Source organism: Chrysemys picta, chromosome 7 (assembly GCF_011386835.1).
Source record: "Chrysemys picta bellii isolate R12L10 chromosome 7, ASM1138683v2, whole genome shotgun sequence".
NCBI classification, from domain to species: Eukaryota; Metazoa; Chordata; order Testudines; family Emydidae; genus Chrysemys; species Chrysemys picta.
This window is the reverse complement of record NC_088797.1, coordinates 5,041,277-5,061,756: the sequence shown is the minus strand read 5'-3', so window position 1 is coordinate 5,061,756 and position 20,480 is coordinate 5,041,277. Positions and strand designations below refer to the sequence as shown.

Sequence of the window (20,480 nt, the reverse complement as noted above, 5' to 3'; positions counted from 1 at the left end):
TACTCAGTTCAAAACACCTTTTGTCTTGTCAGATGGGGACTTATGACTAATTTACCCATAGGCTACGTCTACACTTAAGGTGTTACCTCAGCACAGCACTTGAGTGTAGCCTCTCGCTACAGGGACAGGAGGGGTTCTCCCATTGCCAAAGTTAATCCCCCTCACCGAGAGGCGGCGGCTAGATCAACAGAAGAATTCTTCCATCCATCTAGTGCTGCCTACACCAGGGATTAGGCTGGCACAACTATGTCACTAAAGGGTGTGGATTTTGGGTGTAGCTATGCTGATGGACGTTTCCAGCAAAGAACAGCCTTTAGATGTTAACGGGAGGGTGAGTTTACAACAACCAAGAAGTCTGTGATTCATCCAGTCATTAGTACCTCTCTTTTAACAGTATAACGGCTGGTCTACACTAGAAAATTAGATCAACCCAGCTATGCTGCTCAGGGGTGTGAAAAATCCACACCCCCGAGAGACACGGCAATACAGATCTAACTCCTCCCAGTGGGACAGCATGAGCTTACCAAAATAATTCTCCTGTCAACCTAGCTACCCCCTAGGTACTCCCTTAACTACAGCGACGGGAGAACCCCTCTCATTACTTGCAGTGAGCGTCTACATTGACGTGCTACAATGGCACAGGTTGCAGCCTTTTAGGGTAGACAGTCTCAGGCAGCAAAAGTAAACTTGGTGGGGTGGGAGGCTCTAACTCAGAAAACCCTGGGTGAAATGACCCACCTTTGGGTCACAAACACTACCCCACACCTCCATGACATACTCCAAATTTCAAAGCAATCTGATTAACCATTCAGATTTTAGAGCACTTAAGAGTCAAGCTTAGTTTAAAGCATATAAAATGGCAGGAATGGAAACCCTCTCACCATTTTTCTGTATTGCCGAATACACCATGTAAAAAGGTACATTTTATTAAATGTAGTTTTCAGTTTGGGTCCCCCAAAGATTTAGTGAGTGCCATGCACTACCTTGGGTAAAACTCCGACTCCGACCAGTTTGTCCCACAGCTCATCAGTAGTTTGATCTCTCGCTCAATGGGGGAAGGGAAGACAACTAGAAACTTTTTTTAAAATGGTTATATCTCCAGAACCCTTCAGTCAAATGACTCCAAGTTTGGGTCACTAACCCTACCCTGAGCCCTCCCGAGGCACACCAAATTTCAAGGAACTCCAACTAAGAATGTTGATTTTATTAGAGGACTTATAAAGGTTGACCTTAAAGAGATGTCGTGATGCACCCTTAACTATAGTAGCACTCCCCCACCACTATAATTAGAGCTGTTCTCTAGCAGACGATTACAATCAGCTGAATTCCACCCTATAGCTGAATAACATGAGATGCAGGAGACTGCCCTGACTGTCTGAAACCAGACTGGGAACAGTCAATGAAGTTATTTCAAGTGTCCAAGGGCAGTGAGGGAGTAACAGAATACTCTTCCTGCTCGAACTGATAGCCAAGTTCATTGCTCCTCAAGGACAATGTGCTGCCATCAATGGATATCCCATTGATGTCAACAGATGGTATATGTGCAGAAAAAGGATAGGATTGTAAATGCATAAACACCCTGAAGCAAACCCCAAGTACAAAGCCAAATAAGCAGATGCTGCCATTATTTTGAGGACTTCTATTTTCAAACAAGGGTTAAGGATTTCAAACGGCAGGCCCAAGTGCTCCCCCACACAGTGAACACAATGGGTCTAACCCACTGACTCCTTTTCTGGGACCCTAGATCTTTGAGAGAAGGGTCTCATCACTCCCTGACATTCCTTTAGCTCTCTACAGAAGAACACCTCTCAGGGCAAAGTGTTCCTCTCCAATCCGAAATACAACTCAAAACCATGCTTACCGCGCAGACCACCCTCATGAATGGATCTCCCTGTGTGGTTGGTTTGAATGGCGCTCACTGTAAGATTATTGCCACCATGCCCATTATTAAGCCAGAGAGGTTAAACCTAGAGGGTGCAAAACATCCAACATGAACCTTGCATTCACTCAAGATCAGCTTGATTCCAAGTGAGACCTCAACTCAGCAGTGTGCCCAGCCTGGGAGCATCTCAGCAAAGCTGCATACGTCTTTGTTCTGTCTGCAAATGTTCTGAGGTTGGCTGCTTGTGGGCAGTGATGTGGCAGAGTCCAGAAAGTTGCCTTAGATATGGCCATTTCCCTTAACTCTGGAGAGCTGAGCCTGGCCCCTGGTGCTCTGGGGGCTCAGTGCAAGCCATGTGACAGTCTCGGTCACAGAAAGGCTGGGTTTAGCTGATCTTTCTGATCCAATTGAAAATAAGGACGTGAACAGGTTAAAACAGAATGGGTAAATGATCACACTGACAAGAATGGCTGTGTGTGCTGGTGAAGGACGGAGAGAGAGGGGGAAAGGCCAAAGAGTGAAGTGCTGTTTTGTTTTTTGCCTTTGGCAAAATCTCCGCAACCAGCTCACTCAAAATGGAAACAATTTTGCAGGGCACAGGCCATGCATAGAAAATCAGCAGCAGAGAGCTTGGCATATGCGTCTACCTGTGGCCTGGTATTATTAACTCCATTGGTTAGTGAACGCACGTATACCACAGAGCGCTCTGGCGGTGTCCATGCTGCACCAGCGTTCCCATGACATAAGGGGCACCTCTCCATTCTGAGTCTAGAACATGGCCCTTGTCCTGCCCCTCCAGGGCAGGTGAGCTGCAGGGTCAATATTCACAACAGCCCTGTGTTGGGTGCGGGGAAGGACAGAACTTAAACCTGTTAATTCATAGATTCATAGATTCTAGGACTGGAAGGGACCTCGAGAGGTCATCAAGTCCAGTCCCCTGCCCTCAAGGCAGGACCAAATACTGTCTAGACCATCCCTGATAGACATTTATTTAACCTACTCTTAAATATCTCCAGAGATGGAGATTCCACAACCTCCTTAGGCAATTTATTCCAGTGTTTAACCACCCTGACAGTTAGGAACTTTTTCCTAAAGTCCAACCTAGACCTCCCTTGCTGCAGTTTAAGCCCATTGCTTCTTGTTCTATTTACAAACTGCTGTCACATTCTTAGAGACTAAGGTGAACAAGTTTTCTCCCTCCTCCTTATGACACCTTTTTAGATACCTGAAAACTGCTATCATGTCCCCTCTCAGTCTTCTCTTTTTCAAACTAAACAAACCCAATTCTTTCCGCCTTCCTTCATAGGTCAGGTTCTCAAGACCTTTAATCATTCTTGTTGCTCTTCTCTGGACCCTCTCCAATTTCTCCACCTCTTTCTTGAAATGCGGTGCCCAGAACTGGACACAATACTCCAGTTGAGGCCTAATCAGCGCAGAGTAGAGTGGAAGAATGACTTCTCGTGTCTTGCTTACAACACACCTGTTAATACATCCCAGAATCACATTTGCTTTTTTTGCAACAGCATCACACTGTTGACTCATATGTAGCTTGTGGTCCATTATAACCCCTAGATCCCTTTCTGCCGTACTCCTTCCTAGACAGTCTCTTCCCATTCTGTATGTGTGAAACTGATTTTTCCTTCCTAAGTGGAGCACTTTGCATTTGTCTTTATTAAACTTCATCCTGTTTACCTCAGACCATTTCTCCAATTTGTCCAGATCATTTTGAATTATGACCCTGTCCTCCAAAGCAGTTGCAATCACAGGAGCCTGAAGCCACTCACAACAACATTAACACGCTATAAAGGCTTGGTTTCTCCTTTGTATCCACACTGTGCTTAGCATAGAACAACCTCCTACACCACGGGAACTCCCTGATGGCCAGCAATGGCCTGAGCCATGCAAAGTGACAATCTGGGACCCAGTCTTTTAAAACCTGTCTGAAGAGTTTGCCCAAAGTGGGGATCAAATGCCCCTGCTCTCTGCAGCACACAGGACCAAAGCCAAGAGCAGGCGGCATCGTGCTGGTGAGAGTCCTGCTGCTCTAACACAGAGATAGTGACTAGCCCCAAGACAGCAGTCTTCAGTGCTGGGTAGAGGGCACGGGATGAGTATGCTTGGAACACCCCTGTATTCATGGCCAGCTTTAGGACCTGCGCGGCCTGATTCCATGGTCTGGGTCTTCGGCGGCACTGGGTCCGCTCCGCGTCTTCCGCAGCACTGAAGGACTCCCCCGCCGCCGAAATGCCGCTGGAGCGGACTGCCGTCGGGTGAGCCTAAAGCACAGGGCCCTCTTACCCACGGGGCCCAATTCCGGGGAATCGGCCTAAAGCCGGCTCTGCCTGTATTCCATCTGCTGCACATCGGTCATGACATAGAAGTGTCTAGCGCAGGGGTAGGCAACCTATGACACACGTGCCAAAGGTGGCAAGCAAGCTGACTTTCAGTGGCATTCACACTGCCTGGGTCCTGGCCACCAGTCCGGGGGGGGGGGGGGGGGCTCTGCATTTTAATTTAATTTTAAATGAAGCTTCTTAAACATTTTAAAAACCTTATTTACTTTACATACAGCAATAGTTTAGTTATATATTATAGACTTATAGAAAGAGACCTTCTAAAAATGTTAAAATGTATTATTGGCACGCGAAACCTTAAATCAGAGTGAATAAATGAAGACTCACCACACCACTTCTGAAAGGTTGCCGATCTCTGGGCTAGTGCATGCCTGTTGCATGATTCCTCCCCTCTCCTGACACTGAGAATCATCAGTAGAACCTGTTAAGCACTTTCATGGAATGTGACTCCAGCCCTCCCATCATGCTGGCACCAAGCAACGCTAGCAAAGGAGTGCCAGATTTTGGGGAGTTTTCCCTAGGTTTTACAGGCAAAGCTTCCCTGGCTCCTGGCTTTGTATACCGATAAAATAGAGCAACAGGGAGGAGACGCTTGTGGCTTGAGACAGCAACTCAGTGCATCATTATTAATACCTTCAATTAGGGGAACCTATTTTAGCCTTATCTCATTCTTTAATTTTTAAAGCCCCAAATGCACTGATTTCTGGCAATGACTTCCATAGGTTAATTGTGCATATGTGAAAAAAAAAACCTTCCCTTTTAGCAGTTTTCACAGAGTTTAAGGTCAGAAGGGACCACCAGATCATCTGTCTGATCTCCTGTATATCACAGGCCATTGAATTTCACTCATTTACTCCAATATCGAGCCCAATAACTTGAGTTTTGGCTAAAGCACATCTTCCAGGAAGGCATCTGGTCTTGACTTGAAGAATCCACCAATTCCCTTGGTAGTTTGTTATGATGGTTAGTAACCCTCACTGTTAAAAAATTTGTGCCTTATTTCAAAGTTACATTTGTCTGTTTTGTTTTGATTTTGCCACCTTTCAATTTCATTGACTGTCCCCTTGTTCTTGGGTGAAGAGAGAGAGAGTCTTGAGCTACTTCCTTTAAACCATTCATCATTCTGTATACTTTTATCACAGCCCCTTCGGGGGCATAGATCAGCGTTCACAGTGCACTCTTTGTCGGTACCCGGCCCGGCCCAGGGAAGCTAATGATCCAACCTGAGGACCAAATTCGGTGATGAATCCTGGTCATCAGGGCCGGCTCCAGGGTTTTGGCCGCCCCAAGCAGCCAAAAAAATAAAAGAAGCCGCAATCGCGATCTGCGGCAACAATTCGGCGGGAGGTCCTTCGCTCCGAGGCGGAGTGAGGGACCGTCCGCCGAACTGCCGCCGAATAGCTGGACGTGCCGCCCCTCTCCGGAGTGGCCGCCCCAAGCACCTGCTTGACAAGCTGGTGCCTGGAGTCGGCCCTGCTGGTCATGAGCCACCTGTGGCACGTTGCGCATACGACTGTCCTTCAAATGGGAAGCTCCAATGTAAGGGCCTGTGAATCTGCCCAAAACCCATTGTCAGAGCCAATTCCAGACCCTGTTTAGAACTGAACTTGGAAGGATTCAGTCAGCTCTATTTATAACACGGCTATAAGAATTTACTTCATGCTGAATCTTGGCGCACAAATTCAAAACAACATTTTCTGGTATAAATAAAAAAAATGAAATAGCTTGGCTTATTCAAAGCATTCAAAAAATGATGGCTTCCAAAATAAAAATAGCTCTTTGTAAGCTTTGGGAATCAACAGAGAATATGTTTCAAGCAAAGAAACTTTTTCCCTCCTGTATATCTCAGCCCCTCCTTCATCTACTCCCCAAAGAGATTTTCATTCTTTTCACTCTTAATATTGCCTTGTAAAGCTCAAAACTGGACTAATTTTTAAGCAGAATGATACTAAGAATAATGGGGTTCTTAAAAATTGGAAAAGTTCCTTTTCTCCCCTGCTTTTGTGGCGTTATATACTGCCTGCTTACGTCACCTCAATATCCTCTTCAGCTTCATCCTCATGACTTTTCTCCTAACACATCTTCTCAGTCTCTTTCTCTTTTCACAGATTTTTATTCAGGTTTAATATTTAAAGTCGGGGGAGGAAGAAAAATTCTGCAGCTACAGTAGCTTGTGAACATGGGAAATATGGCAAACCTCCCACCCTTACTTGAATTCTCCTTAATTCTATTATAATCTTTACTTTCTGTTTTGAAATATTTGCAATCTCAAATAATCAGACTTCCTTTTATTTATTCTTACTGCTAACGGTCGTGCATTTTCTTTGCTGCTTCCCGATAGGTTTCAGCTCTTGCCAGATACAGGGAAGAGCAAGAATTTGTTTAAAACCAATAATGCATCAATATAGGCTTGTCTGCAATTGAGCAAGCTGTAAATTCAGAAACAGATAAGAGCTAATTACAATGGTTCTCAGGAAGAGATGATGATAGCCAGTGAGACACTTATTAGCACTTATTATCTGCCTTATGGTACCATCTAGAGGCCCTGATCAGGGACCCATTGTTCTAGGCACTGCACATACTAAAAGATATTACTATGAAATTGACCCATTTTAAGTGAAATGTGCAAATACGTGGTTTTTCCTCCATCAGTTTCTGGTTTGTTAATGCCACAACAGAGGGCTGAGTTAGCTATCTAATGCGGAGTAGCTAGCCTGATGGTCCCATGGTCAGGAAGCACAGAGAGAGGATTAAAGCCACCTAGCTGGACTGGGTGCATAACAGCCAGAACCCCAGGATCTGGGCACAAAATGTATATACTGACAGTACCATTCAACACTCAGGCAACACTCCTGCTGATGCCAACAAGGATCTTTCCTACACACCAACTCTACGCAATTCTGATCTCCTTTTTAATTAAAGTACATTTTACCCTAATCTTCCAACTCCCTCGGACAAAATCAGTCAGTTAATGAGTTGTTGGTGCCCAGATGTTAAAGGCTTGTGAGTCTCTTGCAGCGCATCATCTTTGTTTATGCCAAAGAGCTAGGGAAGGTTATTGACAGTTGTGTTCATTTTAAAATTAACTCACCTGATAAACAGACCGAGCTTCCAACAGAAACCCTTAAACGATGTCTCAGGCCTTTGACACTGTCAAAAGGCTGGGGAGAAAGGACAGAGCTTGGCAAAACGCACCACAGAGAAAGCAAACTGTGGAGGAGGGCACGTGCGCAATCCGCAACCCCCGCCCATCTTGTTTTTGCACAGTGCAGTTTGCCCCCTGGCTTTTTTGCAAAACTGGGAAGTTGAACATGATGAGAGGGGAACGTGGAAGGGAGAGGACTTTTGTAGCACCCGGCAGTCTCCGTGGGCCCGATCCTGCACTCCCACTTATTGACGTCAAGAGGAGTTCAGGAGCGACTTAAGGACTGAATTACACCCCATGGGACGCGCACTGGCCACATTTGCAAATGGAGCTCAAGTGGGTGTTAGAAAGAAAATCGAAACAAAACCTGAAAATAATGTATAAAAATAAGCAAGAACTGAACAGTTCTACTAGTCTAGGTAGGTATGTGTATACACACTGTATGTGTGTATATCATACACACAACACAGGGGAGATCCTGCAGGGCCAATGCTACTCCCCCTCACACCAACATATGGGGCCGGAGATATTTGCCACCATCTTCCCCAGGCTGTCTATAGCGGGTGTGTCGTGTATGGCCAGGGTGAGAATGCACATGATGGGGTGTTGCCAGATAAACGTTTTATCTGCCTGCATCCGTGACAGCTGCATTACTCAGGAGTAAGGGAGCCAGGAGTGAATTATGCTCCTGCTCCCATATAGGGGCCCATGAAACCTTAATTGCATTTCTTATGTGTGTTGTGGAAGCTATTAGAGGGCCCAGCCAGAGATCGGGGGCTCTGTTGTGCTGGATGCCGAACAAACACATAGTGAGAGAGTTCCCAACCTGAGGTCCCAAACCAAGGCCTTGATCCTGTAATGGGTGCAGGGTCTGTTCACGTGGAATCCATGCAGGATCGGTGCCTAAGGGCCCAATCCTCCAAACACTTAAGCACGTAAATAACTTACTCAATACAGTAGTACTACCAATTTCAATGGGACTAACGCACAAGAGTCACAGCACTCACCTACCTAAATGTTTCCAGGATAAAGCCCTGTCTGCTGTGTATGCCTCATACTGTAGGCAACAATTATCTGAGGAATTTTAGAGTTGAATGTTTTGCTATTGGTGTTGTTTGCATCTCTCCAGGCTCCTTTAGTTACCACACAGCCAGCTGGACAGGGATCAGAGGAACAGAGAAACCTAACTAAACTTTAGAAACCTCCACATCCACCTCTACCCCGATATAACGCTGTCCTCGGGAGCCAAAAAATCTTACCGCGTTATAGGTGAAACCGCGTTATATCGAACTTGCTTTGATCTGCCGGAGTGCGCAGCCCCCCCGCGCCCCCCCCGAGTGCTGCTTTACTGCATTATATCCATTATACGAAGTCGTGTTATATCGGGGTAGAGGTGTATTGCCCAAATAGTTCCCCTCCTCTCCCATGCAATGGTACCTCTTCACCTATCAGCGAGAGAAAGTGTGACTCCTACAATCCCAATGGCATAAAATTCACACTTCTATCCTGGATGGACTGAAGTATTGAGCGGTTAAGCTGGCCCTGATCTAGGACTGAATCCTGATCTGCCCTTCAGCCCAGGGGAATTTTGGGGGAAAGAAAGTAATATTTTTCCTGGCAGCTGCTAAAAACCACTCAGAAGCTTGAAAAATGAGAAGCATTCACAGCGGGGATAGATTAACGGGAAGCAGCCCCAGCCCCCCAACTGTTTGCCAATAGATAAAGATGAAGCACTGTCAGAGATTACAGTGGCAAGAATGAAATGAGCTGGGCCACACAGATAAATTAAAGGCTGAGCAACAGGTCACTAGAACTGGATATTATGTATCCAAGAGTGCTGAAAGAAGGGAAGAGCAAAGCGGCTGAGCTGTTAGCAAAACTATACAATCTCATTAACATCAGCCACTGTGCTGGAAGAATGGATACACACACATATAGTTATGTTTGCACACCCATCATTATACATAGATGTCTATATCGCCATCTCTCTCTCTCTCTAATTCTACACATCACCAGAAGCATGTGTGAGCGAGTACATGATGGTGTGAAGTGTTGTAGAGGTTTTAAAGGATGAATTTGGGATGGTAAAGAATGTGGGGACTGACCAAGCCCTGAGCGAGCTGTGCAAGCCGCCCGAAAGCAGGCCAATAATATCTCTATAGGACTCCTTCATTATTCAGGATATGCCACATCTCTTATAGAAACAGTAGCTTAGCACGGCTTCACAGACTGGAGGACAGGGCTGCACTGAATTCGCGGAGCTTACTCTAATGCTACCCCCACTACTGCTGTTTTATGTACAGAGATCCTCAGAGTCCAGGGCTCTCCATCGGGTGTGTTTCATGAGCCTTATATTCAAAGTAAAGGATAAGCTGAGAACCCCCGCTGTGATTAGATATTAGACACCTGATCCTAAGCTCTAGATATCCTGGCTTCTGAGGGTATTCAAAGTGCCGACCATGTCTGATGTGTCACATCACCAAGACTTTTCCCCCCGATTGCCACCAAATGTCCTCTTTGAATATTGCCTTTTTGGTTCACCTGGCTTTCTGCAGCTTGTACTTAATTTGTGATACTGACCCTTCCCTAGCAGAAGAAACAATCATTCTGAAAAAAGTGACTGGATATTTATTTTGATATACACCATCTTCCACAACCTTAAGAAATGAGTCTTCTTGTACAGAAAGAGTACAGTTATGGGAAAACGGGCAGCAGGTAGTAACATACACAGTGTTTATAAAATGCTAACAGGCTAAATATTCAAAAGTTACTCAGAATGGGATCTATTGGACCATTTTCAAAAGGAATCAAATCTGATTGGATTTGCCCAGCTTTTGCTTGTGTTTTTCAACGTCCTATACACTACATCATTTCTCTTGTTAAATGTAAAGTAATGGGTCCTTACAGCTGCTTTATTCCAAATGAATGTTACACCAATCAATAAGCAAACGCTACAGCTCTGAGTACAAGTTGCACAGTGGCAACCTTAAGAAATGAATATTGATTTCTGCATATACAGGGGAAGAAGGAATGAGTAACTAATTCATCCTGAAAAACATTGAAATAGCTTCAAAAACAGATTTTGAGATTGCAAAGCCTTTATTGCCAAATTGAATTTCCTTTCTGACAGAGCTCACCTGAGACTAATAGACACAGTATCAAACTTTCACTAGAAATACATAACCTCACCTATGTTTTTCTGACATCCCATCGAACTGTGCTTTCATTTCCATTCCCAGAATCCCCCCATGACTGATATTGTGATAGTAATGAGCTTATACTAGAACTAATATTTTGATATTACAAGCATGTATTTCTTCATACATGTTCTTATGACAGCAATCAGCCTGTAGCTGTATAACAATTATCAGGACTTTTTCAAGACTTTTGAGACACTAAGCATCAAATGAAGAATGACTCAGATTTAACTAATTCTAACATGAAAGAGTCATGGGATCAATGCATGAATTAATTTAATGCTACAAATTCAGAAGTTTACCATGCAACCTCATCAATCCAATAATGGTGAACATTTTTTTGCCTTGCTTAGGTACATGGGTATCATCACTGTTTATACTGCACCATCCAAGTGCATGGCACTTTACAGACAGATAAATAGACAATGTCTTCTTATTTACAGGTGACCAAAGAGGTATATGAATAAGACAGAAAGCTACGGAATGAGGTGATCATTGCTCTACACAAGCAAGCTGGAGCAGGGAAAGCAACAGTATACCAACTTGTGTAATGACCTTACACTCTGCAAGAAGGCAGCTGTCTGGCTATTTCCTTTAAAGATTACCTCAGTTTTCATTAATACCTTTGTAAAACCAGCAACACCTCCTTGCTAATCAACAATATTTTTCTTACATCTTCATAAAAGTACAGTCTGGTATTCACATGCTTCAGTTCAATTAGTATTAAACAGTTTCTAATGGTTTTAAAAAACCCAAACCCTCAAGCACAGCTGCACTATTTTTTAGACTCTTTGATTTGAAATGCCAAAAGTAAAACGATGAATCACAATCTCTTCCCTATTACGAGCTCACTCCCTCCACATTATAATGAAGTGCAGAATAAGTTTTCCAACATAGTTTTCCCCACTATGAGAAGTAAAATATAAATGGAAATATCTTCATGTACATGAATTTCAAGAGAAACACAAATCAGTGGGGGTCAGAATGTGAATGAAAAGAAACCACACCTGATATGACTGGAGATTTCAAAATCATCTAACCACCCCCCAAAACAGTACAGTTACACACACACATTTATATAACTTACCGGAGCAAATATCACCATACACATTTACAAAAGGATTTATAATCCAACTTCCCTCTCCTGAAATAAAGCAAAGGTTGTCTCATACTAAAAATAAAGGCTCCCAAAAAGCTTCTCAGCAGAGAGAGCACCAGCTCCTTGTCTCTCTTTTTATGAAGCAAATAAGGAGAGCAAGAAAATCAATGCTGAGAGAAAGTGAGATGATATACCAATCAGGCAGCAGCCTCAACCTTATTTGCAGAGGGATGGCAAAATGGTCATATTATTAGACAATGACTACACACAGGCTAAGTAAAGAAATCGAATACTTTCCCCTTGGTGAGAAGAAGAATGCTTTGTTGTGGTGTAGTTACCACTATGGTGTGCTATAAAATGTAGCTCATTACTCAACATAGTAAATGCAGGATTTCTTTTTTTTTTTTTTATTTTATGAGCACGCTATAGGAAAGCAGCCTTCTCTCTTCTGTACTGGGTTTGGGTTGCGCCTAAAGATTGATTCAGATCAATGACATTTTAAAAAGAGTATTGGTAGGAGTCAAGCTGCTGTTAATGGAGCAATGCTCATCTTTGGGTATTTACTGTATGGCGACAGATCTGTATTCTGTCGATCTGCATGGATTCTCATGTACATTAAATTCATAGAGAAGCCCAGTTGTGAAAGTGCTGAGGGCCTCCAATCCCCCTAGGCTTTAATGGGCGTTGAGGTTGTCCAGTACGTTACAGGATTGACAGAACTTATTTTTTCTTGGCGGCTTTTCCTTGGTATAAGAAAAGTAGGGAAAAGTTCTAGTCAATTCATTATCCAAAACCTGAAATATCAATCCTGTACCTGCCCCAACCAGATAAAGGGGGAAAGATAGCAAGATTGTATAATAATTACATCTGACAAACACACAGAGACCAGCTCACAGGTTGGATACATGGGATTTTTATAGCACTTCCGTAGAATTCTCTCGGAAAGAGGAACACGATGTACAATAAAATACCTATGACAGAACTGCGGCTGGCCCGGGTCAGCTGACTCGAGCTCGGGCTGTGGAGCTAAAAATAGCAGTCGAGACATTTGGGCTTGGGCAGAAGCCCAGGCTCCAACACCCTGCATTGAGGGTGGGTCTGAGAGCCCAGGCTCCAGCCACGCCCGAACGTCTACACTGCTATTTTGAGCCCGGCAGCCTGAGCCGTGAACCTGAGTCAATTGACCTGGGCTCTGAGACCTGGTGCCACAGGTTTTTTATTGCTATGTAGACGTACCCATAGTTCCCCATGCCTTGCAGCACAGGGCTCTGTCCCTCCACAGCTTCCCATTCTTTGACCTAAACATCAATTCCTCACATTTGTTCCCTCTCCGCAGTTAAACAAGGGGCAAAAAAGAAAACCAGCCCATGTCAGCTTAACTTTCCTACACTGAGCATTTTATTTTGTCCCTTGCTGGGTAACCTTTGACAGGCTAAGTATAAAGCGCCCGTGTATCTTGTCTTTTGGGGCAAAAGTCTTGGTTCATTTGTGGGGGGTCATTCTTCAACCGTTCACCTGGTGTTATCATTTATACCAGTGCATAGCGGGGGTAAAGCGCTCGCAGATCACAACAGTGGCATTTTGCACCGACTCCAATAGTGAATGGCCCTTTCTGCATGCTTCTCCCCCATCTCGCACATGGGCCTATCACTTTGTATCTGAAGTCTTCACTATACGCTGCAATAAACATATGCTGACACACGCTCCTGTGACTTTACAGAAAAACAAGGCAAATGAATACAAGAAAACAGACACTTTTATTTGAGGACAACAGATGCATTGTTATATTCACACAGAAATGTCAACGGTGTGACGACAAGTCTGCAAAGTTAGATTGAAACCCATTTGCTTTCAAAAGCTGGACCGGAGAAAGTTCCAGCACAGGGGAGGTACTGGGCCAGATTCTGTTGTGTTCCACCAGTGCAACTCCACTCCTGACGGCACTGAGAGCAGAATTCGAGCTACCATACTTTGGCCATTGATTTTCCATCAGTATAACCCCACTAACTTCCCAGGGTGGGTTCAGATCTACACTGGTAGGAATGAGAAGAGAAGCAGGCCTTCTCGTTATTGGGACATTCTAGAGGACAAAAAATGAAGGAGGTTGCCCTACTTGGATGATTAGATTTAAGCTGCTCCAGCCAGGCACTCTCTCACAGGCCTGATCTTAAGTCAACTCCAGACACAGTGGATACCCAAAAGTTTGTTGTAAGGTAGGTATTTTGCCTACCACACACTTCCATGTAAATGTGAGTGATGCTGTGCTCTGTGATGTTGCCTTTTCGGAGAGCATGGCCCATGAAGCGCTTCCAGGGGCTATAGCATAATTGGCTTTCAGGTTGGCCAATTACATTATTATTTATGGGAAATAGAGTGTGCAGAGAGTTCTCTTGCGAGAGACTTTACAATGCAGCTCCAGTGCTTGGTGTATTTAAAAGGTAAGTGAAGTATGTGACCAATGCAATGTAGGGTGGCAATTGGGGTCCCAGGCATCCAGATTAAACAGCCATCTCAACTCCTGTGATCTACAGCACTTGGGAGCACTCAAATTCTACTGCATCTTCACTCAGCTCACTGAACAGCTTTCTAATCTGGAGCAACGCATTACATACTGAGTGAATACTGTTTCTGACAAGGACCTACACAATGCAAACACAGAAAGTGCGTTCTTACTTAACTAGACAAGCCATCATTTTAGGACATGAGAGTAGCGGGTGTTCTTTCCTTTCCCCTCCACCCATAGGAGTTTGGGGCTTTATCACGTCTCTCTGTTTCAGAGATGGCAAGGGGGAAAAGAGCGGGGAGGAGAAATTCTATCTGACCCATTTTGTAGTAACGTAACCGCATGGCGGTGCAGTGCCAATGCACTGTATCAATGAACGAATGCACACTGGACAATACATGAATGGCATTCGAGATGGACTGAAAATGAAGCGGCTTCCCTGCAATATGAACAGCACAGTAACAAAAGTGCAACACAGGGATATTCAATAGGATGTGAAAAGCTCACCCAGGAACACACGAAACTTACCATCCAAAATCCCCACTGTAACTGACTGGGGAATAATCCATGTCCTTCCATTGCTATTTATACGGCTTTCTCCACCACTCCGCCTCATACACAGTTGTTCAAGGCGTTTGGCGGATACCCAGTCTCTTGGGTTAATTGAGCTCCCAGCTGACATCTCTTGCTTGTGTACATGTTCTTTTCCACTATGATCATGAACAACTCCATTTTCTCGCTAGTGTGAAAACTGGTTGTATTTTAAAATGCTTTGGTACAGATTACAGCTCGACTCCTGTTGCTTCATGGAAAGGCGTAAGAAACCTCATAATGGACGGTTATGGAATGAGCTGTTTCTAGGGAAAGGCCTTCCAGCCCCTGCCAGTTAGTGGTTGGCATGGTATTCCTTCTCAATAGCCCATCGAAGACCAACTCAGCTGGAAATAGTGTGAGAATGCTCCTCTTTACATGACTTCTCCAGACAGAGCTGGGAGGGACCGGGGTAACCGCCCCGGGTCCCGTGCTTTGGGGGAATGCTGGGCGGAGGCCAGGGTGACCCAGGGGGCTAGCCGGGGGCCTGGTGCCTGTGCCCCGCACTCACCGACCCGGGCGTTTATTTCTTTTCTTGCCCGCAGCCCGCCGGGCTCGGGCTCAGTCTCTGTGGCAGCAGCAGCGAGCGACCCGGCCCTAGCCCGCTCCCGGTGTTGCCTGTCGCTGCAGGGTCCTAGCCCTCCCCCGCCAATCACTAGTGCCAGGACAGGCTGACCCTGACCCTGCCCTTCCGCCTCGGATGGACCCTTCCCTTTTCCGGCGGGACTGTCCACCAGCACAGGGGGCCCCCTTGCTCCTAGCACAGGTGAGTGCCAGCCAGTAGTCTCCATTGTCCCTCACCCATCACCCAACACTGGTGTCCCCTCAGTGTCCCACACCTGCCCCTTCCTCTGCCCCTTCTCCCAGCATTGGGTGGGTCCTCCAATGCCACCTCCGGGCCAGAGCCAGCCCTTATCACCCCTCTGCCTCAGGATCCTCCTTGCCTTTCAGCTCTCCAGCCTTGGGGTCCCCCTTCCCGCAGTACCAGGACCTGGGGTCCCACAACTCTGCTCTCTCCACCACCCACCAGGACTGGGGTCCTTCATCATCCGCTTTTCCACCTTCTCCCCCCCCCCCCAGCCCCCAGAGAAAACAGATCTTAGAGCCCCTCCTCCATGCTGGGCACATATAAGCCCTCCAAGAGCTACCCAGTTCCTGAGACATGGGCTCTCAGCGTTGCAAATATGTAATTATATTTAAAAAATTCCACTGAGGGTAGTGAGACCATATGCATCTGGGAAGTGAGTTTGCTGCAAGGAAGTCCAGGAAGGTGGATTTCAGAATCTAAGTGACGCGACACTAATCGTGATTGGTGAGTTGTTTTTTTTAAATTATATGAACTTCATTATAATTATAAAAAAGAACTACAATACAATATAACAACATTATAATGAAACAGCTGGGCACTATCAATATTTAACCTGCGGCCAGGAGCTGCCCTTGAAGTTAACTGTAACCAGATTTTGCCTGTATAAAAAATGTTAAGGGGGGGCCCTACAGAGGCTGATTTGCCCCAGGCCCCGCACCCCCCTAGGTACGGCCCTGTCTCCAGGTAACGTTATGTTCAGGACAGATGCCTCAGGAAACACACACACACACACATACTGTTAAGGAGGCATTTTTCAACGGCTTCCTCTTGCCCAATTTTAAGTTAAACTCCATTACATTTGAAACTTCAAGCCTGAAAAAGCTCAGACCCATTCTTGTAACATGATCCCAACACAGCGTCAGTTTTCCCTGGGCTGAGAGGTTCCCCTGCTCTAGGTTGTTTCACAAGATACAGATCAGTATTAGCACAAGGAAATTCTTGGGGGAGAAAGTTTATTTGGACTGTAAACTCCTTATTTAGACCACAATCCTTCCAGGGAATCTGCTAGCATGGACCCTAGGATCCAAGCCGAGTCCCACTGAAACTCCCACTTCAGGATGGGGAGCCTTTGATTGTAGGTCCCTTGGGTCAGTTACCATAAACCTAAAAATGCTCCTCTTAAAGTCACTGGGAGCTTTGTCACCGAGTTCAATGCAACTGGGATGACACCCCTTGCCTCGTTCCTGGCCTGTGCAGCACCTAGCACACTGTAGATGCTCGGCTATTACTTCAAAATATCACACGATCTCCTTGACTTTCTGGATCCACTGTGTGAAAGTCTGAGATACCATGCCTGAAATATATACAAACACTGAGCCATTTTCCTCATAGGGTTAAAGGAGGTTGCAATCTGCTAAGAGAATGGGCTGATGTCTCAGCCTCAGCCACTAAAATAATGGGACGAAAGTATTTGTTCACGGAGAATCGCTGGTGCAAGTAACTTGTGAGCCTACAGAATATTAAAGCAGATTCTCATCATGGCAGGATGCATTTCCATATTTCCATTTCGATTTTTATTTGAATTTTTCAAAAACGTTAAAATTAATTATGTCTGAGATACAACTGGAAATCATTTGCCTTTCTGTTGGAAATGGGATCTTTCTTAAGGAACATTCCCCCAATCGTTTCTATATGCAAATATCACAGAGAGTTGATCAATCTCTAGCTTGTTTCAGAAGTTTGCAATGCTAATGAGAAAACCAATTTCGACATATTATGTAAGCTGGAGTCTGCGGTGGAGATTCTTGGCATGCCAGATGTAAACACAGACACCCTCCCGCATTCACTTGAAAAGCATTTGTAAAGGAGCATGTTGCATGAGCATTAGGGGCACCGATTCAGTTGACTTGAGTGGAGTTACTCCTGATTTACACAAGTGAAAGAGAAGAGTCAGGCCCTAGATTCAAAACAGCAGTGCAGGGGAAATCTGAGAAGTGGCCATACTTTCGTTATAGACGGCGCTTGGAGAAGTTTTTGGTGACAATCTAGTGCAGGGGTCAGCAACCTTTGAGAAGTGGTGTGCCAAGTCTTCATTCATTTAAGGTTTCGCATGCCAGTAATACATTTTACATTTACAGGGGCCCGCAGACGGAACCCCAGACTGGCAGCGGGCTGAACGGGGTCAGCAGCCGGGACCCCGGCTGGCAGGAGCCGGCGGATGGAACCCCAGACCAGCAGCGCTGCCGGCCTGGGGTTCCATTCATCCAGGCAGGGAGCAGGCTGAGCGGGGCTGGTGGCCGGGACCCCGGCTGGCAGCAGAGTGCCACTGAAAATCAGTGCCACAGGTTGCTGACCCCTGATCTAGTGGATCACATACAATTTTACAGAACCCTTTAGGGTACTTCTATACTGCAAACAAAACCAAATCCAAACTAACCCCCAGCAGTGAGCCGCGGAGCCTGGCTCTACAGCTCTGGGCTTGAGCGATGGTGCTAAAGATAGCCAGGTAGATGTTCCAGCTCAGGCTCTGAAGCCCAGTGAGGGGGGGGGGGGGTTCAGAGCTCGAGCTGAAACATCAGCAAGGCTCTTTTTAGTAGGGTAGCACGAGCCCCACAAGCTCGAGTCTGTAGACTCAAGTGCTGAGACTCGTTGCCACAGGTTTGGTTTAGTTGGATTTTTTTTTAAAAAACAAACAAAACAGCCTAGACGTCCCCTTAGAGTCTGCTACCAAAAATCCTGCCAAAAGGACTTGGTGGTAGAATGAGAAATTGCTCTGAGGGGATGTGAATGCAGCAGTTCATTGGGGTTACAAAGAGGACCCACGGTGGGAACATTTATTTTGAGATTTGCCCCTTGATCCAGAGCTAGGAGCAGGAAAGGGAATTAAAATCAATGTGCATCAAAAAGGACCTACTTGAGTTGAACTGGATTTAATGGAAGCAAAGGGGGTTAAAATCAAATCTCTCATTTGCACCATCCAAACCATTTACTGTGGCCAAAAAATGGTATATTCTTGCCAACCAATATAACAAAGTAGGTGTAAATGTATACCTGCATGTACCCTTCCTCATACCTCTGATTCAGAGCGACTCCAGAGTGACTTGCAGATTTAGGATTAAAACACTGATTTAAAGTTGAAACCTGAAGCTTATGAAATGGAAAAGAATATATTATATATAAAAATCACTTGTACTACATTGTCACACTCATGGATACCATTGAAACTGGGCGAGTGCATCTTGATCAGAATATTGGCTGCATGTGTCAAAGATCCCATCAGGAACCACTCAAAATGAGACCTGGCAGTTGATCCTGTAAGCAACCTATTGCAATGTCGAATACCAAAAAATCATTCATCACACCTGGTTCTTTTGTGTTATTCAGCAAAGAGGGGAAAAATACTTTCAGCCTCAAGCCAGCCATCTTATCATGAGCTTTAAATCTTGATAGCAAGCCTTCTTCTGCTCCCTTCCCTTTATGCTGCTTCGGGCTTTCAAGTGATAAGCCGCTGAAATGGCACACATTTGCTGGCTCATCAAGTTCTGCTCTAAGTTCCAAACTACGCAACTGTTAAAATAATTCCTAGTTTTAATACTGCTACTGGTACAAGAGAGGATTTAATGTCGAGTCACAAAATATTAAGAGAGACCAGCCAAAGTACAGGCGTCACTTGGGACAGAAAAATCACAGGAAGAGGAGACGCCTACGTAGACGGCATATTCTTCAGTGCAATCACCACAAAATTCAATCTCTGCAAGGAAGCAGCAGTTGTTTGGATAGATTTATAAAGGTACGGCAGAAACCCTAGCACTATTGCAGATATTCCTGGGGATGATCATGCTGGACTGGTAGGAGTCCAGCTGCTCTGGGGCTGACGTTTCATCCTCACCGCTGGTATCTTTGTGGACAGTCTCGGGGAAGAGGTCAAGGAGCGACCTGGCATTGAGGCTTGACTGGGCTTAAAGTACGAGGCAATGGTGTGGAGCGTGGCACTTTTCTTGTCTCCTACAAGCAGAGAAAGAGCTCCCATTCCGCTCCCTTGCTGAGGGGAGGTGCGTTCCCCAACTTCTCCCACACCTGCTTGGATGGTGCGCGGAGAACATCTTCATCCATGGTTAACGTAGATGGAGACTGGACCTCCGCTTACAGGGAGCGCCGCCAGGATCAGAGAGAGGCTCATTTATGGGCAAGTTCAATGACCCCTGTGCCGCCTGCATCTGCTCATGCTGTTCTGTGCAGACTGCAGTCTCCTGCACCGTCAATCGGGTACCTTTCAACAGCACTAAATCCGCTGCCCCTCTAAACAGGAAAAAATCATCCAGTTCCATTAGTGCACTGAATTTAATTGACAAGGGTTATTGGCAAGGAAGGGAGCTAACTTGCAGCCTACAAGTTCTTGAACAGAGGACAGTCATGCCTGACTAACCTAATTGCCTTCTATAATGAGATAACTGGCTCTGCAGATACGGGGAAAGCAGTGGATGTGTTATTCCTTGACTTTAGCAAAGTCGTATTCTTGCCGACAAGTTAAAGAAGTATGGCCTGGATGAATGAATTATAAGGTGGATAGAAAGCTGGCTAGATCATCAATGGCTCCATGTCTAATTGGCAGCTGGTCTCAAGCCTAGTGCCCCAAGGGTCGGTCCTGGGGCCGGTTTTGTTCAATATCTTCATTAATGATCTGGAGGATGGCATGGACTGCACTCTCAGCAAGTTTGCAGATGACACTAAACTGGAAGGATTGATAGATACGCTGGAGGGTAGGGACAGGATACAGAGGGACCTAGACAAATTAGAGGATTGGGCCAAAAGAAACCTGATGAGGTTCAACAAGGACAAGTGCAGAGTCCTGCACTTAGGACAGAAGAATCCCATGCACTGTTACAGACTAGGGACCAGGA

General features: G+C 45.4%; 1 protein-coding gene across 7 annotated transcripts in view; it reads right to left on the bottom strand.

Annotated features, from left to right (window-relative positions):
- The window catches only part of SYNPR (synaptoporin), a 176,919-nt gene that overhangs the window by 62,602 nt on the left and 93,837 nt on the right, over positions 1–20,480 (bottom strand). The window contains exon 1 of one of the 7 annotated variants that reach the window (XM_008179454.4): positions 11,666–12,268. The exons of 5 other annotated variants lie outside the window; for them this stretch is intronic. In XM_008179454.4, the coding sequence (XP_008177676.1) occupies positions 11,666–11,689 (24 nt within the window). In that variant the 5' untranslated portion in view covers positions 11,690–12,268. Of the gene's footprint in view, positions 1–11,665; positions 12,269–20,480 lie in introns of those variants that run through there. One more of the 7 variants, XM_065550647.1, reaches the window with a different exon arrangement.